Source organism: Pimephales promelas, chromosome 20 (genome assembly GCF_988280905.1).
Source record: "Pimephales promelas chromosome 20, fPimPro1.hap1.1, whole genome shotgun sequence".
Taxonomy (NCBI): domain Eukaryota; kingdom Metazoa; phylum Chordata; class Actinopteri; order Cypriniformes; family Leuciscidae; genus Pimephales; species Pimephales promelas.
This window is the reverse complement of record NC_142788.1, coordinates 13,554,144-13,580,775: the sequence shown is the minus strand read 5'-3', so window position 1 is coordinate 13,580,775 and position 26,632 is coordinate 13,554,144. Positions and strand designations below refer to the sequence as shown.

The following is a 26,632-nucleotide window of genomic DNA, read 5'->3' as shown; positions in this document are numbered from 1 at the left end:
CCTTCCAAATGCATTATCGATTAAGGCTGTAAGTAAAGTGTTATTGCATGTGTCCCCCCCTTGCGCTCTGCAAGTTTAGTTCACATTTTCAGTCATATAGGAGGTCAACTGGAGGTTAAATTACAGTGGAAGCTAATTAAACTGGGATTGTGGGAACGTTACCGTTCTATAATAAACCAAACCACATAAACAAACAAATAAACAAACAGCCTTTAAGTATTTTGACGGGACCTCAAACACTTCTCGCTCTTCTTCAGTAGAGTGTGACCCTCTCATGACCCTGTCAAAAGTACACAGTCTCCAAAACACATTCCTTCCTTCGGCAAAATAACCTTTCGCAACCTTTTTAGCATGCAAACATTCGGCGTAACCTCAAAGGCATTTGATATTTGCTCATTCAATCAAATTATAATTGATGCAATAAAAAATGACTGACATTTCTTAATTCATTTAAATTTAATCAGACATCCAGAGTATGTTAATGAAGAATAAACAAACCAAAATGACACTGTGACAAGTCAACTGCAACACAATGTAGTGATTTTTTTTTTTTTTTACCTGACATGTGCCTTGTAGTAGTTTGTAGTGCTCATCTGACCGCTGTATCGCACAGAGACTGCACCCCATGGTGGAAACACATCAGCAAATAGCAAAAAAACCTGATCATGAGAAAGTATCTACAGAGACTGAAGCTTACAGACACAACAACAACAGCAGCAGCAGCGTGAGTCTGTGTTTGTGTCTGTAAGCCACACGCATGTGAGAGCTTGTTCCCTCCTCCCATTCAGTGCAACCGTCTCTCTCTCTCTCTCTCTCTCATTAAAGGAGAGTGTTGTCTATATCCTCAACTATGTTGTTTTTATCATCATAAAAATAATTCAACCCTGTAATCAACAATCCACTACATTACCAAAGATGATGATAACCACGTTCCTCAGGTTTCGTAATGTGCGGAAACAAGTCGTGAAAATGTTTTGTTGCAGGCCAATTAAAAAGATCACTTCTCCAATTACTGGCACGAGCATGTCGATAGGAAAATTCTTGCAATAAAATGAGCAGCTCCTGTAATGCCAGCAAGCTCAACGGCGGTACAAGCACAACCGGAGGGTATTGCCATTTGTTTTTCCTCCAAAAGTACACGAATGTTCAGCCTGTGGGCTCCAGTCTGAGATGTAATCTGGCATGTCACAGACAGGGTAAAGGTTACTAAGGAACACCATGTGTTCATTGATTCGGATCATATTACTGCAGAAATGAACAGGAATTTAATGGTTTATTATATTATGAATAAAATCGTATTTGATCTTTCACATATAAGAGGTCAAAACAACTGTAATTTCAATTTTGTTTAAAGAAATAATACTTTTATTAAAGCTACACTGTGTAAGTCTTTTAGTCTATTCTTAGCTTAGTTCACTTAAACACTTAGTTCTTTCAAAAATATATGTGCTCATTAATGTATATTTACTTCGTTCAAATAATAAAGTATTCTCGTGAGTGTATAATATGCCATTGAAAATACATACGGGTAAGGGGTTCTAATGTCGGTCGCCATGTTGCCCCTCCATCTTGAAAATACATTAGCCAAAGAGGGACATACCCGTTAATTCAAGCTTCGCCTTTCGCGTTTACATTTGAGTTAACACTCATGGACGAGGTCGAACTGGAAGCCATGTTAATCTTGGACAACATTGGCCACCGTAAGAGTTAAAACGAAATCGGAATTGAGAGGAACAGAAATTAATATTCACTGGATGGTCATATACCTTTTCACCGCTAGATGGGGGTAAAAATCACACAGTGTAGCTTTAAGCAAGCATTTAATTATGGAAGCTGGTTTCCGAGACTAAATAAATATTTAAAAAAGGCAATTGCGACTTTTTCATTTCACCATTCTTTTTTCTCGCAATTGTGAAATTAAATCTCACAATTCTGACTTTTTTCTCAGAATTGCATGATATTGCGAGTTTGTATCACGCAATTCGAAGAATAAAAGTCAGAATTGCGAAAAATAAAGTCACAAGTGCAAGAAAAAAGCGGAAATAAGCTTCCATATTTAATTGATCAAAAGTGACAAAACATTTATAATGTTACAAAAGGTTTCAAATAAATGCTGTTCTTCTGAACTTTGTATTCATCAAAGAATACTAAAAAAAATAATTTCATGGTTTCCACAAAATTATGAAGCAGTACAACTGTTTTTAACAATGATAATAATAATATCATATTAGAGTGATTTCTGAAGGATCATGTGACACCGAAGACTGGAGTAAAGATGCAGAAAATTTAGCTTTGAATCACAGGAATAAATAAATAAATAATGGAGTCCTATAATGCCCTTTTCACAAGATGTAAAATAAGTCTCTGATGTCCCCAGAGTGTGTGTGTGTGTGTGTGAAGTTTTATCTTAAAATACCACACAGATATTTTTTCTAGCAATTGTCACTTTTTGAGGGTTAGCAAAAATGCACTGTTTTTGTGTCTGTCCCTTTAAATGCAGATGAGCTACTGCTCCCGACACAGAGGGCGGAGCTTCAAGAGTGTGTGTGTTAGCAGTTCCAATTGATCTATGGCTAAACCACGCTCCCTCCACTCAACTCGGACACACAGTCAACATTCGGGGACAGGCGCTATGGCAGCCGTCACAGTAGAGACATTTCACAGGAGGCAATTTGTGATTTTTGGAGACAGAAATATTATATATTATCTCAAAGTCACCTAAAGGGCCTTAACTATGCATTGGAGGGTTATATTAATAATTTTATAGTTGAGAAGGTCGATTAAAAGCTTCAGCTCAACGCAAAAATGTCCAGGTCACAGTGTAAACGTGATAACCCGCATATCGTTGCCATCACCGTTTAGTGCTACAGTATTTACATGAATCATTCAGCACAACATTGTTAACATTTGTTATCTCGGTTATTTACAGATACGTTAATGAAGCTAAGTGACATGATGTACAACGCAGCTAGAAGCTAACGTTAACGTTTTCTAATGCTAGGCTAACGTTACGTTAGAGATTTCAAAGATAACGTTCAAATATTTTGTTGATTTAACTTTGAACAGATGTAGACATCCTAGTTTAATTTCATCCACGTTTAGTTGCTGTTGTGGTCTACCACATAACTTAATCCAGAGCACACACTTATCTCAGTTAAGATGTGGCTTGGGAAAGGGTAAAAAATACACAATGTCGCCCAGCCTCTCGGGACCCTAGTATCGGAGTTGCATGTAGCTACCCCATGCACACCGTCTGACCATTTTAAACTTAAAATGACAAGAAAAAACATATGAAAACCCACTAACTGCAATGCATTTCAATGGACGAGTGTATTGGGTTAGCTGTGCACTGCGACTGGGTTTTAGGTTTGGGTTCAAAAACTTTTAGCCTTTTATGTTCAAAGAGGAGTCAGACAAAAATGGAGCCACTCAAGAAGAAGTGACAACTTTCTGAATGGTTCATTCAGGGGTAGGCAAGTTCTGTCCTAGAGAGCCGCTGTCCTGCAGAGTTTGGCTCCAATACTGAAAAAACCTCTCCTGCTTATATAGCCTTAGTAATCCTGAAGACATTGATTAGCTTGTTCAGGTGTGTTTGATTAGGGTTGGAACTAAATTCTGCAGGACAGCGGCTCTCTAGGACCGTACTTGCTTACCCCTGGATTAGTTGATGAATTTACAGAACTTCTTATCTATCTTCTAGCTATTGATTAGCATATTCTTTCATGATAATCTATAAATCACAGTCCGGAGGGCGGGGTTTATGTCAATTTTAGGGTTAGTGATAGGGCTGTGAATCTTTGGGTAGACAGGGAATCGATTCGATTCACGATTCATAGGTTTTCGATTCGATTCAAGAACGATTTGTGCAAATTCAGAACGATTCAATTCAATGTGATTCACATCAAAATTCTATGCGATTCGATTAATTAGATTCGATTCTTATTTTTTTATATGCATTATAGTATTATTTCAATGCTTCACCCAATGGGTCTTTATCTGGGTTTGAATTACACAGCGGCCTTCGGGGGTCAGATAGTGGGGATTTTGTCCATTGTTAATGTTAGTTCATGTTTGTTTTTAATTTTAATAAATATATTAGGCTATTATTCAAAAAAATTCAATGGCCTACAAATTAGCATTTGTAGAAACCTAAGTAGCCAATTTTTGAAAAAGGCTTTTAAAGTATTGCATTAAATTACATGCACAAATTAATGGAGACCTTTTCATCAGTTCCATTTTGCATCCTCTCAGTGCATTCGTTAACATCTTTTCACTGGATTTTGCTCGCGCTCGGTCCCATAGCTCTCATGTACAGATTTTTGAGCAGTCCATGATTGAGCTCTCCAGCTCTCTATCGAGAAAGCAATAGTTTTGAGGCAAACCGCTCAAGCCATTGATAAAGCTGCCATGCCATTGCGTGGGCACTATGAATAAAACGCTTTCATTGCGTGGAAACGTCGCAGTTATTTTCTTTAAGATAAGATTTTACTGAAATGGGCCATAACATTGACATTACCCGTCCTGAGCTGTGAAGTAAAAGCCCACTTTATTCAAGGGCGGGCATTTATTACATGGAAAGACTCTCCGTACACGCAAGCTGGTCTCTCGCTCGCATCGAATATTCACTTAAATAAACGATTCACGATTCAAAATACATGTTTCAGGATCGATACAAATGCTTTGTCAGGAAAACGAGTGAATCGTTACACCCCTAGTTAGTGATGTCACTATCCCGGGTCTCAATCTCTCAATTTTGAGCGTTGTGACTTAACAGAAGTTCTTCAAACAGCAACATTACACACTAACTAAAGTTAGAAAAGTGAAATCATAATCAACCCATTAAAATAATACAATAGTAAACAGTTATTTTTCAAATGTAATAATACCTCACAGTATTACAGACTTAACAGATTTTGACCAAATAAACAACATGGCATCATGGCTTTAGCATAAACATACACGCCACTTTCAAGTCAAGTGGCGTGTTATCTATACGCATTTTGAGCTATCGGCTTGTATGTGTGTATGTCTACGCCATTAAATGTCTGAGAGATTCCGCGTATATGTACACGCTGTTAAATGTCTGAGCGAAAAAAGACGGGTAGGTTTTAGGGACAGGGTTTGGGTAGGTCCTATAATATAACGTTAAGTCAACGGCGTTCATAAACACGCTGAAAAGCGATTATGCGTGTTGATAGCACGCCAAAAATGGAAATACGAATTGGCGTGTCATACATACGCCACTTCATGAGATAAATGCAGCCTTGGTGAGCAGAAGAGAACTGCAAAAAACCTTATAACTTCTGAATGGTTGTGTAAAATACTTACATTTGAATATAGAAACGTATATTTTTCTTGAAATATTTAGTTAAATAAATACATATTTACATATGCAAATACCATGTTACACTTGGTGAAAGGGAAGAAAACTAATATGACAAATGCTGAGTAATCTTGGCGACCGCGACCAGACACATGGCGTTCTCGAGGGAAAGAACACGTAACATCCAGCCACTTCCAGATCCCTGACTCCATACAGTGTGTTTGATATGCATGTAAACACCGAGGAAGCACATGGTAAAAGCAGCGGTAAAGGGTCGAAAGTCCCTTTACACTATTGTGTACTAATACTCAGATATCATTAAGCTGTTCCTTGGGGTCTATATAATCCCCTCACATGGTTCAGTGCTCCATCAGGCTAATGAAAATCTCTGCTCGAGGTTGTGTATCACTGAGCTTCCGCAGTGCATACAGCCAACCTAAAGCTGAAGTGTGGCATTTAATGTGCACTTTCCTCAACCAATAGCGTTAGTCATTATTTCTGCAATTACGTTTGCTAATGCAAGTGGTGCAGAAATTAAACATCCATCCCACTTATAATTTAGTTGCAGGAACCTCCAGTGTGGAATCAATTTAAAGCATTTGTCATGAAACTGGCTGGCAATTGAACTGATTCATTACAGAAATCGAGAGCTTTTTCTGTTCTGTGCTTTGTAGAGATCCATAATGTCTTTGGACAGCTGTGTCTGTGTGCTGTAGTTTAGTGTGGTCGTATATCTTCGATTTCTGTCTGTAAACTGAGGAGAGATGATTCAGTTTGTGGAAGAACACAATGTCAGGACTGAGTCACCTTTCGTGACTGTGCTGAGAGGAGCTCCGTCTCTTTTGAACATCTTAGGAAAACCATGACTCACACACTGACTGTTCTGTTCTGCTATTCTAATCCATCTGGATGTTGATATAAAAGTGTACCAAAGCCTGTTGTGGTATCTGTTCGGAGTTATTAAGTAATAAAGCAAACGAGACAGTAGCAAACTTCCTCCATTTTGTTTACGTTCTAGGCCGTGAGGTTCACGACTGTCCCCGTGCAGCAGCACAGTTAGATCGATGGTAGAGCACCTTTCATAACAGAGAGTAGTTCATCCACGTGTGGCAATGGAAAAGAATCCACAATCACTGCTTTATTTGGCTCTCTAAAGTCAGCGCACATCCTAATTTTACCTGCCTTTTTCTGCGTAACACCAGTTGGTGACACCCGTGCAGAGGCGTCGATTGCGTTCTGTCAGCCCAGCTGCTTGCACGCGGTTCGATCCTACGAACAGAGAAGTGGCAGACGCACAGGTGCTAGTGTATTTGTCCATCAGTGGGATTTCAGATCAAGTCATTATCAATTCAAATATAGTTATTATTATTCAAGAATGTCTTTTTTATTGAACACTGGTGTCTGCTATTGGCCATTTTACACAACCAATATAACTCAAGGGTGTATGATAGTCACCATGTAGCGTTCCAGTATTTCATGGCGCAAGCAACGCCACGGTCATGGATTTTATTCCCAGGTAACGCATGAACCTATACTGTACATGTACACCTTGAATATGTACGTCTGAACACATTAAGTAACTGATTTCATATGGCTGGATGATTAATCGAAAAATAATCGAAACCGAAATTCAGAGCCCATAACGGACGTAATTTTACCATGTCGGTTATTTCGGCTTTTGAATCCTATTAATATTTCCGCCCACTGTGTGTTAATGTACTTTTCCCTTAAAACATAATTACACACCGCGTGTGTAGTCACGTAACTCCGCCCCGTTCAGTCTGCGAAACGCATCCGTCCAGTTCACAAAACGCGTTGATTCCGGGAAATTGCCTGAACAAACACCTTCTGTATGAACGCAAACACGACCTGGGATTGGGGACAGAGCCGTGTTGTAACGATGGCGCTTAAGCCAGAATCGTTCGTCAGCGGGAAACTGTATGTAATGCGCTAGTTTATGATCAAATCAGAGACTAAAAAGGCGCAAGCGTGTTTTCTCGAGAGAGAAAAATCGCAGCTCATAAGCAAACTATAGACGCCGCTGAGACATGTCACGTGTTTTTGCGGGTTGTGTGTGAATGCACTCTCTGATTCCTCAAATACTGAGTCAACTCAGCTACAGGAGCTGCTCGTACCAAAGAAACACGCGAAAAAAAGCGAGAGACTGAAAAACGCCCAGCAACAAGTGCCTCCACTCCACAAAGCAGCTTTTGATAACACAAGCATTTACAAATGCTACACAATATGAAAAGGATTAGTTTTTTAGTTTTATTTTACTTTTAAGATGGCAATATTTACAATAATTTATTTTGTTTACAAAAAGAGATATTTTCTAAATTTTGTATATATTTTGAAATATTTAATAAGCATTAAAAGCTATCTGTGTGTTTCCTTATTTTAGAATTAAAAAAGATAGGATTATGCACTCATATTAGAAAAAAAATACATATTTACAGTATAAGCCTTGCCAGTGACATATGAGGAAGATTTTTTTTTAAATAATTGTTTGATAATCGTAATCGAGGTAACTTGTTCGATTAATCGCGATTATGATTTTAGCCAAAATCGTCCAGCACTATGGTTTCACCATGTCTTTTTACTCTTAACTAGAGCTGGTCTGGGTTTCCCAAAAGCAACAGTTGCCACCAATGGTCTCTACCGATGCTTTTGGGAAACGCAGCCCTGGGCGATTAATAGTTAAAAGATTGAGATCTCGATTCAAACAATCATGCGATCTCATTCATAAATGTACAGTATAGGTATGAAACAAACAGTTTCGTTATTTTTGTGTTACATTCATATTATCACAAAAGTACTGGGATAAAAGTTTCTTTCAGATATAAACACTGATGTCTACAGTGATCAAAATAGTGCAAATCACCTTTTCAAAGTAACTTGGCGCATTAAATAACAATTGTATTAATTACATCTTTACACCAACGACTTAATATAGGTCATTGAGAGATGCATTTAATTCATTCAAGAGAAGCATTTACTTGTTTCATTACTGAATTATTCATTGAATTTCATTCAAATGCTTTTTTTTTACTATTCAAAACTAGTTCAACTGTTCAAAAACATTTTAAAGGGGTCATCGGATGCAAATTTCATTTTTACATATAAATGTGTCTTTGCGGTGTGTGGACATTACCACCGTACAATGAAAAAAAAATCCTTTGTTTATCCTCAAAAAGTCTAAACACTCTCAATAATCAAGCGGTTTGACTTATGATGTCATATTGCTCATGCTCCGCCCACGACCACTGACGGACTGTCCCGTATTAGCATATTTCCGCCTTCAGCCATTTGTATAATGTCTGCCAAGGCAGCACTTCACATGTCTTGTGTCAACACGGAAGAGAGGGGTGGGGAGAGCAGTTGCTCATTATCATTTAAAGAGACATGAACCGAAACGGGACACTCTGAACAGAACCATTAAGAAATTTAAACCCAAGTATATTACAAACTTTACACAAAGACCTTACAGAATCATACCAACTTGTGGAAAATGGGCATCCGATGACCCATTTAAATAGACGGCAACAATATATTTTGTCAGAACCTCTGGTAAATTAGGCTACATGTTATTTTGTTTAGTTGTCTGTTTAGTAGGGTTGGGAACCCGAGAACCGGTATTATTTTTGAAAAAATACCGGAACCGTGCAAAATTCCTAAGTTTCGGCTCCGAAAACGGTTCTGGTGTGATATGTGGGCGAAGTGCTGGGAGTAACGTTAGATTATTTATTTATTTATTTATTTGCAAAAAATGCTTAATAATACAAGTATGTTGAATTTGTTTACATTACCAGTCTGTTAAACTCAATTGTCAAGTACTATAAGAAATAAACACAAAAAGGATTGAGGATTTTTCTCTTACTAATATTTTTTAATGAATGGGAACCGGAATCTGAATCGCTTGGCGGAACCGGAATCGGAACCGGAACCATAAAAAAATTTCTCACGATTCCCAACCGTACTGTTTAGAATCGTGGGACAAAAAAATCATGATCCTCAATTTAACCTGAATCGTGCAACTCTACACTTAACTGTGGTTAATCGTTCTAACTAACACTTTGCTTTTATCTTAATGAATCATGATTCAAACAGTGACTACTATTGCTTGCAAAGGAGCCGCACTCTCCACAATCACTATCTCCCCCACCACCATAAGATACTGTCTCCTCACATAAACATAATTACACAGTCACACCACACTCACTCATTTCCACAGAAGACAAGCCAGTAAACCTGTTTACAACATCTTGACATGAAAGCACTTGCCACATAGACACCTTGTTGTGCACATTTAGGACAACTTGTACAATAACAACCACAAATAAACCCATTAAACTTCTGGGGGCAGGAGTCGCCTTTCACGTGTAGTATGCTAATGCTACATAGCGTCCTTGCAGAATTAAGCATGAATATTTTTGGAAATGAAACATGGAGCTTATGAAATAAAACAACAACAACTGTTCAAACACAGACAGCTGACCCTTACAAACCCACCAGACGCCAAAACAAACTGAGGTGTTACAACATTCTGCTCTTGGCAATTGTCTGTCCGCTTTATCACAGCAATGCTAATTCTACTTCTGTTAAAGGGAAATAAAATCAGCAGCAAATGAAAAGCAGCAGTTTGGGATGAGAAAAAGTAAATGAAAATATATATATATTACCTGAATATTTTCCATTATAAAGGGATAGTTAAAAATGTTCATTTTTGGGTGATTGGTCCAAATTTATTTTACGATTTTATATTCATGCATCACATTATACTGAGTAGAATGTGCAAAATTCAAATCCGTACATATACAGACAAATCACTGCAGTTTCCACGAAACTAAAGACTTGTAGAAGCAAGATAAAATGTTTGTGGCTCAGGAGATTCACATCGCTTTTGATTTGACTCTCATCACGTTTAATGACAGATAAAAACAGGACAACTTGCTGGATAGTAATTGATGAATTTTCATTCCTGGATCTAACACATGCACAGCCAGGGTGTGAATTATGCTCTAGTCATCATTTGTTAACACTGGTGAATTCAGACAATACTGTAGTTAAACAGGTCTGGTCTGTTTTCTGGCTATTTATATAAAATGACCTTACAAGATGTAAGAAGGAAAAGAGGTGCTGCGTGTTTTTACTAAGCCATGAAAACGTGGCTTTATTACTTGAAATGGCTTGCTGAGAAACGCTGTAATGGTTGCTTTGCAAAGATGTGCCTTTCCGTTCAGTGCTCCTATAAAAAATAGCACACATTCACAGAATTTAAAAGAAGGTACTTCCTTTCAGGTTTACCACGGTTTTCAGGCGGAATTGGGCTACTTTTAAACTGTAAGGTTCAAGGTTTGACCTATTATATTTGGCCGAAATGCTTGTATTTAAATATGTTATATTCTACTACCAATGATAAAACTGTGCTAGATGTTAAGTTTTGCCAAGAAGGGCCACTGGTAGGGAGCCTTTGAGCTGTGTTTATGATCACTAAGATACAGTAGTTTTCAATTTGCATAACAGTGATTTCCATGTAAAATATGTATTGTAGGTATGGGAATGGCATATTTTGAGTTTTGATATTTGGGATATGGTTATTGGGTTATTTTTGATGGCCATTGGGCTACTTTTGTTACACAGACCTTGCAACCCTGTTTCCTTTGAGACTAATCGCACTTTCAATTTTTAAAATGGGAAGAAAGGAACAATGGGAGTAAACAATTGTACAAAAGAGCTGTTCAACCTCCTTTCCACAGGAGAACAGAGGATGCCAAGAAAAGCAGACATGAACATAAGACAAGAATCACATTTCACATGTGAAATTTGGGCCACTTGAACCTGTAAATGGATGATCAATACAGGAGTCATTCACAACTCTTCATACCTCTATTTATCCAAAGAAAACAGATTTATTACAGTCACCTTTCAGAATGCTCAGAGTGTTACTATTCATATGAGGAAAAGATATTCATTTAACTTAGGGGTGTCCTGACTTATGCAACCCTGTATTTTAAGGAAGAACATTTATTTATTTATGATACATTATTCATTCACAAAGAAAATTAGTGTCCTTAAAGGATGGATTTTTCCTCATTTTTTTATTAAGGCATTAAGGTCAATTTTTTTATTCCTCTTTTTAGGCAACTTTAGCATGGGTGTCCAAACTTATTCACATCACTGTGTATATATGGAACAAATTATATATATATATATATATATATATATATATGTGTGTGTGTGTGTGTGTGTGTGTGTGTGTGTGTGTGTGTGTATATGAAGAGTTCAGAAAGCAAAAGTGCCATTTGAATTTTTTTTCTTGAATGATAATTTTTATCATTTATATATATATATATATATATATATATATATATATATATATATATATATAGTTTGTTCCATAGTTGTAGGTTAATTCATATTTCTTATAGTTCTATTTATATCATCTAATATATAATTTTGAGCACTATCATCTAAAATATGTCATCTAACATAATTTCAGGAAATATCCCATATGTTGTATTATAACATGCTAAAACTGAAATTTAAATAATGGACATTTAAAGCAAAATTCTGTTAAAAAAATCACGAATTGAAATTTCAAAGGAATTCTCTGAAGACTGAACCCTGATTCCATTCTGTGTGTGCAATCAGTGACACCTTGATGACACACTTGGATTGTCATTATTTATAAAGCAAAGACTAAATGACTCAAAATAGGATTATATGATTAAGAAATGATTTAATATAACTTCAGTAGTCCAACCAGAAGCAAGGAAGGCATGTGAAATTTGAACTCATGCATAGACACACACACACACACACACACACACACAAATCAATGGCTGGCTGCCCGATACACTACAGTATGAAGCTTTTTATTCAAACTCTCTCTGAGAAGCACAAGCAGTCGAATCTGTGGAGCACAAGAGCTTCTCTGTGCCAGACTTTTCAAAGTAAGCTTGCCAAACTCACAGTTCTGGCCCTATAAACGCATGTCTAAAATAACCATCATACCATCATTTTTTTAGTATAAAGTTTTGCAGTGGTAATGTTTAACATTATGTGAATCATCCAAATGTACTTAATAGACATACAGAACAATAATCTAGGGCAGTGTTTCTCAAAGTATTAATACATTTGAATAAAATGCAATTTTTTCCGTTCACATATATTTTTATCACAAAAGTGTGCTATGATTTCCTTGACAATTTTTTTGTCATTAATTACTAATATCTTGCATAGCTTCCACCAGCTATTATTACTGCTAATATTACAAAAAAAAAAAATATATATATATATATATATATATATATATATATATATTTGTCACTTTGATGTGTCTGTATATATGTGTCTAAATATAGCATAAGGTTAAGAACCTGTAGTGAAAGAGAATTCACTATGGCATTAAATGTGACTACTAAAAAAGTTGAGTATTTGTCCAGTGACACACAATATTTACATCAGATTATCTCTTACACATGACAGAACAAACCAACGCATGCATCATTTGATGATGAATTACCAAAGGAATGTTAATAAATCTGCACAGAAGACATTTATTGGATCACGTGAATGCTGATCTCGCTGGTTTTGTTTATGTTTATTTTGAGATTACCATACCACGCACATTAATCATCTTACGTCAGTTCTCATCTTCATTCCATCTGAATGTTTTATGAGGTAGTAGGTAAGCAGGCAATACCCATCTGGTCTTAAGCATTTATGACAGAGCAACAATGCACCGCATGACTGTGATCTGTTCTAGATGGCAGGTGTGGTGAGATCTGCACTTGGATGCAATGAGTTTAGAAGTTACAGTAAGAAATACCATAACATAACTCTACTTTCACTTGAGATGTGAATATTTCCACAGCAGATATCACACTCTAAACAACGCTGGGTTGTTTCAGCCCAAATTTGGGTCAAATATGGACAAACCCAAATGTTGGGTTAAACATGTAATTAAAAATTTTAACCCAACTTCAACTTTCACTTTCAACTGTAATTTTTTTAATTACATATTTAACCCAATATTTGGGTTTGTCCATATTTTACCCAAATTTGGGTTGAAACAACCCAGCATTTTTTAGAGTGCAGAGAGCTAAAATCGTAAAATATTAGCCTCAAATTTCCTTGACTTCACTCATTACCATTCAAGGACTTTGCAAAAATACAATACAATATAAATTATATTTTGAATCTGCATCTCGATTATGAGGATATGTGAATAAAAAAAAATGATGATGTGCGAGGATAAATCATTAATAGACTAAATACTGCAGAATTCCTTAAAAAATGTTTTTTAACAAGTGCCAATTGTTCATTTCATGGCGACTTAGTCTGAAATAGGGCAAAGCTATCGCATGTCCGACAGGACCACAGAATATCTACATTTAACATGGTTTTCTAATGACATTACTCTAAAACGTGTCATGTGTGCATCTTTTGCTACAGCTATATGGAGCAGTACATGTCCACACATTCCTCAATTTAATCTCATTAGACGTCACACACACTTAACTATAATTACAGCACATGTATTGCACTTAAATATGAAGAACATTTCACAATCATCATGACTTCATTAGAAACGGCTTAACTATGGTATGTCCTTTGAATTGTTCTGTCATAAAACATCAGATGCAGACACAGATAATACAGTATTCAGTCATTACTATCTTAGATCACAACCATGATACTTACTCAATATCATCAACAAGCATACTGACGAAAATAATAATTCACAAATTTCTAATTAAAAATATGCACTACCACTCATACGAAATAATTGTAACATACTGTCAATACTGCTTTCATTCCTAAGGCCAAATGCAGTTTGCATTACCTTCATTCACTGAGCTTCCGTTCGGCACAATGACCATTGTCAGAGCCCTGTTTCCTCATTACTCTAATCTTCCCATGATCCCTTCTGATGTTTTTCCCTGTACCTTTAATCTATTTCACCATGTGTTGCGATTATTCTAGCAGCATTTGGAGATCTGAAGTCGAGAAAGGCGGTGTCAGGGTTTAACTCGCATAAACACGGCACACCAAGATCAAAGAATTTGTTTCTCAAATGAGATAGACCTTTCAATAAAGCGCCCGGGTCATAAACGAACGTTAGACAACGCATAAAAAGGCCAGTCTCCTTTTGGTACCACGTGAATTCTCTGATGGATCATGAGTTTTCTGACAATAAAGGCACATGAGTGATTTTCTTGACAATATCAATCAAGGTCTGACAAGTTCAAAGACAAGCCTGAGAATGACTATTTTCTTCAGAGAAAAATAAATAATTTTCTTCCAAACCCTGTCTGATCCAGATCACCTCCTTCTAACCTAGATTTCCTGTAGGATGCAACAGACCCCCTAACGTGAGATGCGAGTTCAAAGCACCTTTTATAAACACTGAAGTCTAAAATATCATTGCTGTCCTGCTGACCTCCCAATCTGGTGGTCTTAGCCTCTGAATTGGCTCACCGCAATAGTTTTCACCACACGCCGGTGTGCTTAATGAAAGTATCAGTGGAGGAATGCTTTCGTAACCCCAAAACCTGAGGGAGGAGTATACCGTGCTTGCCCCTGTCCTGCCCGTGCATAACTCAGGAGAAAAAACATTCCAATAGTTTGTTTGTCCAGATTTACAGGACGTCACAAAAATGTTTACAGTATGTGAATCACCTGGGCATGTCTTTAGGGTATGCAAGAAAGCCTTAAGTTAATCATCTTACTGTCATTCCTGCTATACCACACATCTAAAAACAAAGAAACAAACCGAAAACAAACAAACAAATGCTAATCTGGGCTCAACAAAAAAGCCATATTAGGCCAACGCTATATTTTTGGAATATACATGCATTTTTAAACCTTGTTTGGTTTTCTGTGACATTTTCTGTGACAGTTCAAGGATTCTGTTTCCGAGTTTTTTTCTGGAAGAATGAGTTAACAATTACAAAACCAGTCCCTCCAGGATTTCACGATTTTTTCACTTTACAATAGCTGTATTATTTATGGAAAATCATATGACTTCAGAAAACCTTAAATACAGCATAGAAGTCATATAAATTGTAGGGATGCACCGGTGTGAACATTTTGGGCAATACAGATAACCGATAGTTCTTAATATTTGAAAGCCGATAACCGATATATCGGCCGAAATACAATTTTGAGAGCCTGATTGCACAAACAAAAGTCTCACATTAAATTAAAATCCATTTCCCAATCACACAATTATAATGTTCTCATTATAATTTCATGTAGCCGATATGACAGCACATTTTGCCCTTAATTATATTTTCCTTTTTGATTCCAATTATATTTCAAGCAATTAAGATCAATCTTGTTGAACAGTGCACATCTTAAGTGTCTCAAGTGTTGAAGGAAATAATTCATTATTTATCAGCTTTAATATATCAGCCAAATTTTTTTATCGGGCCGATAACGATAACATAAAAATGAACAAATATCGGCCGATACCGATATGCTGGCCGATATATCGTGCATCACTAATAAATTGTTTTTATTAATATCATGTATCATTTCTCTTTTTGTATGTCATGACAAACACATCATACAGATTTGAAACGACAAATCAGAACCAACTGTGCCTTCTCAGTTTATAAAGGGGAGCCCTGAGACCACCACAAAAGCTCCATGGCTGACATCCTCTTTGAAACTAGCAGTTGTATCATGCATTCTTTGGGGAACAACTCTGGTGTGATGCACAGATTTCAAAAGGCTCTACTGCCATTGTTATGTTCATCACGTCAGACAGACAGCAAAGAGCCCACATGAGACAAAGTGAGTCAAGAAAGAAATCATCATGCTCTGCTCTGCCCTGCTCTGCTTGTATAAGAGGCCACTCGATAAAAACGTGGGTTTTTTCTTAGACATTCAATGCGAGATGAGGTTTTGTTTGCTCTTTTGTTGATATTTACAAGCTACTAAATCTTGATGTTGTGTTGTCATTGGTATGTGCCCATATAGACAACGCTCTCTTTTGTTAGACGAAACATTTTGTTCCTGTTAGATTGTGAATAACTGACACAGTACTGCTGGATGAACAGACTAACACCCTTTTTAAAGGAATCTGCCCAGTGTGAAATCAACCTACAATGGCGCCAACATTGTTAGTCTGACTAGATCTGACAAATCTAACAGACAGACTGTGAAAACATTGGGACCAGTTGAGGAGCTCAGACTAGCGGTATGATGTCTATCTACTTTGGCTTTCATCCGTCTAGTCGTTGTCTTGGTGACCCTTTCGAGTTTTTATTGCATCCAGCATGTTGGCCTTCATCCTGTCTAAGAAAATTCTTCACAAACTGTGCAAATGACCTCTATATGCAATTTGAAAATACATTTTGCACCCATAAAATCAACTCGTCCACATCACTGACAAACCTCAATGATCCTGTCATGAACATGCAGTCCGGCCTTCTCAGCTGCTCCGTTTTCCACTATCTTAGATATATAGATCCCATCACTGAAATCTTCATGCTCCTCTGGTTCCTTAGATAGAAACAAATGTTGAAAATTAGACAAGCTAGCACTGACAAAATTGGCTTTCAATAAAACCTAGCTCTGTGTACAGTTGAAAGGTGAAAACACTTTTGAAATCTGTGTTACCTGAGAAGAGAAAACAGACAAATGAAAAAGGCTACTGTCTTCCCTTTTGCCAAATAGGTAGGAAAACTTCAACACCCATAATGCACTGGGAATGTTGCTGTCCAAGGCCACTCCCACCAGCCTGCTCTTATTGGATATGCTTGACCAGACTCAAATACCCTTTAGTAAGAAATACTTAGCAAACTTTTAGTCATAGTGGCGTCGACTTGTATTGTTCACGGGTGCAAGAATTCAGTTAGTTTTGGTTTCAGTGAAGGATCTAGCGTGTTGTAAGAATCGTAAATACGAAGAGAACGGTGCAACGGAAAATCTGAAAAACCTCTGCGTATTCAGAGGTATTCGGACAGTTTTTAATGTTTTAATTTGCTTTAGTATAATTTTCGGGACAATTAGGGCCAGATTTGGGATTCAAGGCAACAGATTAGATTCCGAGACTGTCCGACAGGTGGTGACCATAGAGAATTATGGTATGTCTAAACTATTAATTAATTAATTAATTAAAAACCTGACAATTACTTTTAGATCAATAGCTAATAATTCAAAATCAATAGCTATTTTTTTTACATTTCATGAAAACATTCATTTTAAAGTGCCCCTATTATGGATGTTTGAAAATGACCTTTCATGTAGTGTGTAACATAGCTCTAAGTGAATGAAAACATCCAGCAAAGTTTTAAATCTGAAAGTGCACCGCATATTAAGTTAGTGTCTTTCAAAAGTAAGAGTCGAGCTGTTTCGTTGTGACGTTAAGACGAAACATTAGCATATTGCCCGCCCACTTATTGTGTGCGCAGACACCAGGGAAAACTTGAACCTCAAACACTGCAGCTGACTCCTGTGGACACTGGACAGCATCATGTCAAGAAGAAGCTGTGCTCTGCAACGTGAAGGTAAAGCCAGTTTTTTATTTTCACTGCCAAAGGACAGCATGTGACGAGTTTATTAAAAAGTTATTAAAATTCATCTGAAATTTGTCGTTTGAGAATCATTGAAAATGTGGTGATGTGCAAATGTATATTATGAGGAAATTAAACAGTTTTTTGACCTTTGATGCATGTAAACCTGTTGTAGGAGACTCCAAAACTTTAAAATAGCATAATAGGGGCACTTTAATATATCAAAACCCAGTTTCCGTCATTAAAGAAGCTCAAAACAAGCAGCTTTGTCATCATTACATAATTACAGCAGAAATAACAGAAATATAGGGGAAGTGGAGGCTTCAAAATGGCCTTCGAAAACAAAACAAAGCAAAAAAAAAATTGTTTGATTGGTATGTCGATTATTATTATTAATATTTTTAATTCAACAAAATTGAACTGTTACACAACAGAAGACTATAATTAGTCCAACAAAATGTTCATGGACTTTTCTGTTTTTATCTTGAACACCACTTCATGTTGTTTGGCTCAGTAAATTAGAGCATTCTGGGAATTCAATTAAAATGTAAAAGGCATTCAATTAAATTCTGAATGGATCATGAGCCAGACCCAAGGGTACGCTGACTATGCTCTCTATGCATAAATGTATATACAGCAAGGATAAACTTGCTTAACTGAGGCTGTCCATTAGGAGTGAACAGGTGGTAAACAGCCTGTGGTGAATCTCCACTAGATTAGAGAAGAGAATGTGATGTGAGTGAAAGCCAAACCCACAGCTTGCTCTCTCCTCTCCACTTGGACACAATCTATGTGAGAATTTAATGGCTCCCACGCTCGCATTTCACACAGTGTACTCGAGAGAAATGTGTGGAGCTCAAATAGTGCAATCTGCAATTATCTTTTTTACATGTGGCTTAGTTGCTGATTTTGTTTTTCTTTCTTACAACGGAGTTGAGTTAAAAGACAAACTTGACACTTTACATGCATTTCATAGCATTTTCTTTCTATTTCTGTCATTGACAGAAAAAACTATATTCTACAAGGTTCTTTGCTTACACACCTCACACAATCTTCCTCCGATGATACTGAATCCAAGAGATCCTGATGTTCTGTGTAGGGTGACTTTAAGGCTCCTCGTATCTTCTCCCTGGATAGGACAGAAAGAGAGAAACAGAAAAGACATATTTCATACGCTGCGACAGACTGCTATACAGCAGGTTTCAACACAGCTTCACTGACCACACTAACCATCTCTCCCCTAAGAAGTGGGGCTCTCCCCATTAGTTACTCAATGAATCGGCAAAGCCACATGAGATTCCAGGGTATTTTCATATTTCAAGCAGTGAAGACAGATCACATCCTCAGAGACACATGGCAAAATTACAGAAAAGGTGCTATAAATGTCTAAAAATAATTTATGAACATGTGTATATGACACTAACAACACAGTGAAGTATTCAGAAGAAATTACAGAGGAATTAAACCCGACTTATTTCCTTCAGATCAGGGTGAAAATACAAATATCTGGTAGTTTTATGGATGGGAGATTTGTTTTGCAGCAGGTGTGGAAAAAAAAGTGTATTTTGTACCCTTGGTATTGTTCAACTTTTTTTATTTTATTTGATTGCATATTGAATTGCAGCAAGATTTGTTAAAGGAGTAGTTCACTTTTAAAAAAAACTTTTGCTGATAATTAACTCACCCCCATGTCATTCAAGATGTCCATGTCATTCTTTCTTCAGTCGAAAAGAAATTAAGGGTTTTGATGAAAACATTCCAGGATTTTCTCCATATAATGGACTTCAATGAGAACCAAACGGTTCAAGGTCCAAATGAGAGTTTCAGTGCAGCTTCAAAAGGCTTTAAGCGGCACCAGACGATGAATGAGGGTCTTATCCAGGACCCTTGAGTCATGACTTGAAAAAAGATTCGTTCATTTTGATGAACGAGTTTGAACAGGAGAGTCACGAACGCGCATCACAGAACAGAGCAAGCTGAGCATTTGTGCTTATAAAACTTAAACTTTTGTATTTATGTTTTAAATAACTGATCATTTCGCTTGATAAGACCCTTATTCATCGTCTGATGTCGTTTAAAGCCCTTTGAAGCTGCATTGAAACTCTCATTTGGACCTTGAACCGTTTGGTTCCCATTGAAGTCCATTATATGGAGAAAATCCTGGAATGTTTTCATCAAAAACTTTAATTTCTTTTCGACTGAAGAAAAAAAGGCATGGACATCTTGGATGACATGGGGGTGAGTAAATTATCAGCAAAAGTGAACTACTCCTTTAAGCAGAAGGAAAAAAACAGTTAAGTTAAATCCATATTTACAGTTTTATGACAGACATCAAAATGTCTCTCTGGGTTTGATCAGCTGTCATGAAGCATATGTGCCTGAGTGAAAGTCAAGGCAAAGGCCTGTGACTTTTCAAGAACGACAGACTTAAGATAGTCTTAAAATATCTGAACTTAAGTGAGTTGTCTATCAAACAGTCCTAGCAGTGACATCCCCTGCTGAAACAGCGGCTGCAGGCGGAAATCTGTCACAATGAGTGAGACAAACATCATGAGCTCTTGATTAGAGTCTGACTCAACCACAGCGAGCCGAGAGAACAAGAACGGACTCTTTTGTTAACGTATTATGTCCCTGAAGTCCATAAGACATGCCTCCTGTCAATTCAGTTAGACTTATGTCTTAAGTTTTTTGGTTTCACAGACTATCCACTCAGAATGCCACTGCCAAGATTGCTTGCATATGACAAGAGACAGCATAATTATGCATCTGAATACAGAATGAAGATGTTCGAGTTTTGTCTCTTTTGTTCAGATCTAGATCGTTCAAGTGTGAATGCTCTAAGCTGACATGAAAACGAACCGACAATGCTGGCTTGGTGGCATGAAGTCTTTTTAGTGAAGGGAGAGTAATTGAAATGTAAAATCAGAGGCTTCCAGAAGTTGTTTTGTAGTCTTCAGTAGAATCTTACTGTATACTGTACATCTTGATAGGAAAAACAAACGTAAAAAGGAAGAAAAAACAGATGTCTCTATGTGATACAACACATGTAATTATATTTTATGTCAATTATTTAGCTTATTCTTATTTATTCTAATAATGCACATAGGCATTTTCTGTTATTTGTATTAGATTATTTTAGTGTTGTGTGTTATTCTAATGGTCTTTAGTCTTTGTATCACCCTGTCTAAACGTCTATATATGAGTATTGGTCATGGTTTATGGACAGGCTACTGAAGATGAACTGATTCATCATGTGGCTTTCTATTGCACCATCAATTTAATTAGGTTGGTTATTAGTATGTTTTAAGGTAAAAAGTAGATTTTTGTATGCTAACTTTAGAAAAATATTTGGTTATACAGGACCCAATTTGCCATCCTGTAATATCTGAAACACATCTTCATGTTTTTGTTGTAGCTCTTGAGGCAGGTGTTAATATTATACAATATATTAAAGGAATAGTTCACCCAAAAATGAAAATGATCCCATAATTTACTCACCCCCACCCATAGGTCTATATGACTTTCTTATTTCAGCCAAACACAATCAGAGTTATATTAAAACATATTCTGTCTCTTCCAAGATTTATAATGGGAGTGAATGGTAATTTGAATTTTGAAGCTCAAATAAGTCCATCCATCCATCATAAAAACCCATCACTTCACTTCAGAAGGCCTTTGCTAACCCACTGGAGTTGTTTGGGTTATTTTATGATGGATGGATGCACTTTTTGGAGATTCAAAAACTCTATTCAATATATTACAAAGCTGGGAGGAGCCAGGATATTATTTAATAACTCTGACTGTGTTTGGCTGAAAGAAGAAAGTCATATACACATGGCTTGAGGTTGAGTAAATTATGGGATGATTTTCATTTTGGGGTGAACTATCCCTTTAACTGCAATTTCTATCCCATTCAGATAGTTTGGAAATACCTGTAGGCCTCTGTGTTTACATTTATTTTCAGAAATTATATGAAAACCATTAAAGGGATAGTTCACTTTGAAATTAATTTTTGGTATGTTTTAGCTTACCTCAAGGGCATCCAAGATCTAGGTGTCTTTGTTTTCGCAGTATTTTCAATTTTGATATTTTTAGGTCAAACTGTTCTTGTCTGTCAGCCATTTATAATGGAGGTCTATGGTCACCACCTCAAAGAGCATGCACAGAGAAGTCCAAATTAAACATGATTTAACGACTTGTATATGTAAGTACACATTGATGGCCCAAGACACAAAACGAGCGCTTTTTAAAAAGTATTTAGGCCTATATCGTTTTTACCTCTTGTAACCACAGCCATGTCCAAGTGATCTGGGCGCAGGCGCTTTGTGGATACAACAAGCGGTAAAAACGATTTACGGTAGCTCGCACCTCTGGGAAAATTATGGGCTTTGATTTAGACCTCTGTGCATGCTCTTTGAGGTGGTGACCATAGACCTGCATTATAGTTAAGCATTAGTTATAGTTATGTATAGGTAAGCTAAAACATATCAAAAATGAATTTCAAAGTGAATCCCTTTAACTATAATAGCATACATGTTGTAAAACCAAAGATGGCTTTTTGCTTTAGATAATATTTTATATTTCAAAAGAAATAGGCCTACTATTTTTCATGCTTCCCTCAAAACATTAATAGGCCTTGACATAATTTTCTGTCATTTTGAAGGGTCCCTGGCCTCGCTGTCAAAATGTTCACATCATTTGTTTCCACCCATTTAATTTAGTTTCATATGTTTTAAGAGTAGCCTATTCTTAGATCCGTGATTAAATTAAAAGTGGTAATAAACTTCACAGCATGTTTCCACTTTAATTTGACTTACACATTTAAACGTTTCTTCAAGATTTAGATGTCTTTTTTTACAGTGTTGTTCACTCCATTCACACCACATGACGATACTGACCTTCTCAAGAGGCAGCAGGCATCTGTTTGACAGCGAGTCAATCCTGCTCTTGTACTCGGTGATTTTCTTCTGAAATGTGAGCGCGGTGATGTGCAGCTCGCAGTGGAGTGCGGAGAGTTTGGACAGGAGAGACCTCTCTCTCTTACTGAAGCTCAGGGACTGACTCTTCAGCTCTTCCTCCAGACGCAGCGCTTTGGTTTGGAGGAGACAGCTGTGTGTCTTAAGTGCTTGGAGACAGCTGTGGTCATCCGACCTCTCCTTGAGGCTCAGCGCCAGTCCACATCCACCCTGACAGACCTCCACCGCCCTGTGCTCGCATCTCTCCCGCATGTGTGAAGCAACATCCTTCAGGATGAGCACCGCGTCGCATCCTTCATTCCTGCATCTGACCGGAGAGAAGTCGCACGTCTCCGCGTGCTCTGAAAGATGCTGGAGCTTCATTACCCGGTTGCAGCCTCGTTCACGGTGCTCGCATTTGACGTCCAGTTTGAGAATTAGTTTTTTTAGGGGCAGGACGTGGTTCAACTCTTTAGTGGTGATTTTTTGGCACAGGGCAGGACAGCTGCTGACTTTGGAGAACCACCGTAGAGCGCACGCGGCGCAGAAGACATGTCCGCACGGAGTGCTGAGAGGATCCTCTAAAACTTTCCCACACAGTTTACAGATTAAGTCCGGGTCCACGGGACCCTCAAAGCGGTCTAAATCAAAGCCCATAATCTTGGCGTGACGTACGGGAACGACTCCGAAAGAAGGAAAGAGCTGTCTTCCCAGTTCCCACGCTGATGAAATGAGAGAATAAACTTCGAGTTTCACTCAGGACTAGAGGCGCGAGCTACCGTAAACACTCAACGAGCAGAGCAGTGCGCGCGTGTGCGCGTGCATGGGTGCTCGATTAAATAGGCCTACAGTGTTGTTCAATAGATCAGCTGATTCATATTTTTGGGATAACTATGATACATTAACCTGAAAATTTTCAGATAGCCTACACAAGTTAGATAAATTCACCTCAAAACGGTTTCGGCTTACTAAATGTTCTCACAAAATTAAAAATAGCGTATAGGCTACAGACATTCATCAAAAGTGCTGAAATGAGAGTTTGTCATCTATGGTCAAAAGAAAAGTTAAGGTGGAGGGGTCATCAGCCTAACATTGTGAAATATTATTACAATTTAAAATAACTGTTTAACTTATATAATATAACCATTATAATATGTGGATTTTTTTTGTTTATTTCTTATTGTTATCAATGATGAAAACAGCTATGCTTCTTAATATATTTATGGAAAGTTAAAAAGCACAAAAGAACAGCATTTATTTGAAATATAAATGTTTTTTAACATCATAAATGTTGTTATTGTCACTTTTGATCAATTGAATGTGTCCTTGCTAAGTAAAAGTATTAACTTCTTAAAAAATAAAATTTTACTGACCTTTGAATATGTAGAATTTATGGAGGAAAAAAATTAAGACAAAAAGTTTTTTGCCTTGTGCACTACGAGGGTTTTTTCTCAGTTGATTAATACTGGCTATTATATTTCATAAATGTTTTTGCTATTTAACAACATTTAAAATAATACATTATGCAGTTTTTGGTAACACTTTACTTGAAGGGGTGTGCATAAGACTAACATGACATCTTCATAATCATGACATGACATATGTTATGAATATGAAGGAAGTTGTATGCATGTTTATGACAACTGTCATTAAGTGTCATTTGCTCAGTTATGACATTTTCAATGCAAATATGACATTACTTGAGATGTCTTTGTTATGACACCTTGACAAACAAATACATCATAACCTGCCTGTGTCTTTGTCATGACAATTTGACATTGCTAAGACAACTCAACCTGTCATAAACATAGCAGATTAATTATCAAACTTAAGAACCACCTATAGCTTTATTGGTTAGCATTACATTAAACTGTCAGGTGGTTGGTTTTGACATTGGCTGTCATGAAGCCATTATAACATTTTAATGACAAATTCAATTAGTACCACTATAGTTGAGGTCACGAAAAATAAAGTTGACACTGACAGGTTATGATGTATTGGTTTATGTCAAGATGTCATAACAAAGACATCTTAAACAATGTCACATTTGCATTCAAAATGTCATTATTGAGTGAATGACACTAAATGACATTTGTCATTAACATGCATAAACCCTACTTCATATTCAAGACATATGTCATGTCATTGTTATGATGAAGACGTCATGTCAGTCTTATGCACATCCCTTCAAGTAAAGTGTTACCCAGTTTTCTTGACAGATCGCATAGTGTAAAGTTACACAGTTTAAGCCAACTGGACATTGAAGTTTGTGGCCTTGTGGGGAAGCTCTGCTTCTTATCAGGCCTGCCGCATTTCTAAAGCATCAGCACTTGCCTGATCCCCCTGTGTAGATACAGCGGTGTTAATATATTTCCCAGCGCAGGGTCAAATGGCAGAAAAAGTGTTGTGAGAGGCTGCCTTATCAAACTCCTGAAGATTGGGAGGTAAATCTTCTGCGTCTTACATGGCAGCTGGCGGTTTTTGCTGGAGGAAAAGGAAGATGGAAGAGTGCGCAATAATTAAAGACGTTCTGTTAGGCATAGGCTACGAGGAACAACGCTATTCATTAACATCTTGTTATTTTTTCAACACCTAATTAAAGGGGAGGTAAAGGGCACTGTTTAAAGGCATGTGTGGGTAAACAGCGTTTATCTCAACCTATTAGGTTTATGGGATTCTCTGACAGGCCATTTGACAGTTCACCTTGTAAATTAACGATTTTGAAGTCCAAAAAAAAAGAAAAAGATCTAGTTATTATGATGATGTCTATTGGAACCATTCATAAAAAAGGCAAAGCAAACATTCACAGCATAAAGAAGGTGCCTGTCATGGCTCATTCAACGCAAGTGCTGATAAGAAATAGTGTACTCTGGAGACACAAGCAAAAAGACGAACAATCAAAAAATGTTCAATTACGTGATTATGTTCTGGTCTGGTATGAAAAGATATTACCTGTTAAAAAAACAAAACAATGGCCGTATTTTTCATATTTGCTTGATATGGTTATAAAGCTGTGAAGAGACTTTTTCTCCATGTTCTCATGTTGTTATCAGCACTTGCGCTGAATTAAGCGGATAGGGCAAGATGACAAATCAACTGAACAACAGAGCACATCTGACAGCTAATAGTGAAAATTAACAGCCATTGTCTGCATGAAGCCTGCATGACAGGATAGACAAAAAAGGAAACATGTAACAACTTAAATTGTGTGAACTGTCACTTCATTGGTGTGATTTAATGCCTTAAAGCTAAAACGAAATTTAAATACTGTCATCATTATCTCAAGTTCCAAACCCATCTGTGATTCTTTACTCTGAAAATAGAAGTTTTGAATAAAGTTCACGCTGCACTGTTCTATATGAAAGTGGATGGGGGCCACTAATATTGGGTCCTACTCGGCAAACACAGAACGTTCCCCTAATGTTCCCATATCTTTTTTTCTTTTTTTGGGAACCAAATGAGAATGTTCTAGGGACTTTCTCTGTGGGTTCTTTATTTTGCAACATAAAGACAACCTTCCCATTTTCCCTGTTCGCCACAGGCTATTTATTTAATAACCTAAATAGAACATCCCGAGAATGTTCTCTGTATGTTATTTATTTCATAACCTACCCAGATAGCATACACATCCGGACCTCATCTGGGCCAACTATGGCACATATGGCTCAGTTCTGGCAGCAGCAAAGGTCTAATGGGTCGTATCTGGGCTACACACATCAAGCCGGTTTTAGTGTGAGTTTTGGCTCTACCACTATACCAGAACTGAGCCAAATGTGCCGTAGTTGGCCCAGATGAGGCCCAGATATGCTAATGCCAGGCACACTCAG

At 37.2% G+C, this 26,632-nt stretch overlaps 1 protein-coding gene across 1 annotated transcript in view; it reads right to left on the bottom strand.

The window, feature by feature from the left end:
* pdzrn3a (PDZ domain containing RING finger 3a) overlaps positions 1-23,780 on the bottom strand; it is a 31,677-nt gene extending 7,897 nt beyond the window's left edge. The window contains exons 1-3 of the mRNA XM_039652876.2: positions 22,749-23,780; positions 18,893-18,979; positions 16,730-16,837 (exon numbers count right to left, since the gene is read on the bottom strand). Coding sequence (XP_039508810.2) covers positions 16,730-16,837; positions 18,893-18,979; positions 22,749-23,462 — 909 coding nt within the window. The 5' untranslated portion in view covers positions 23,463-23,780. The remainder of the gene's footprint in view (positions 1-16,729; positions 16,838-18,892; positions 18,980-22,748) is intronic.
* Between the last annotated feature and the right edge of the window lie 2,852 nt (positions 23,781-26,632).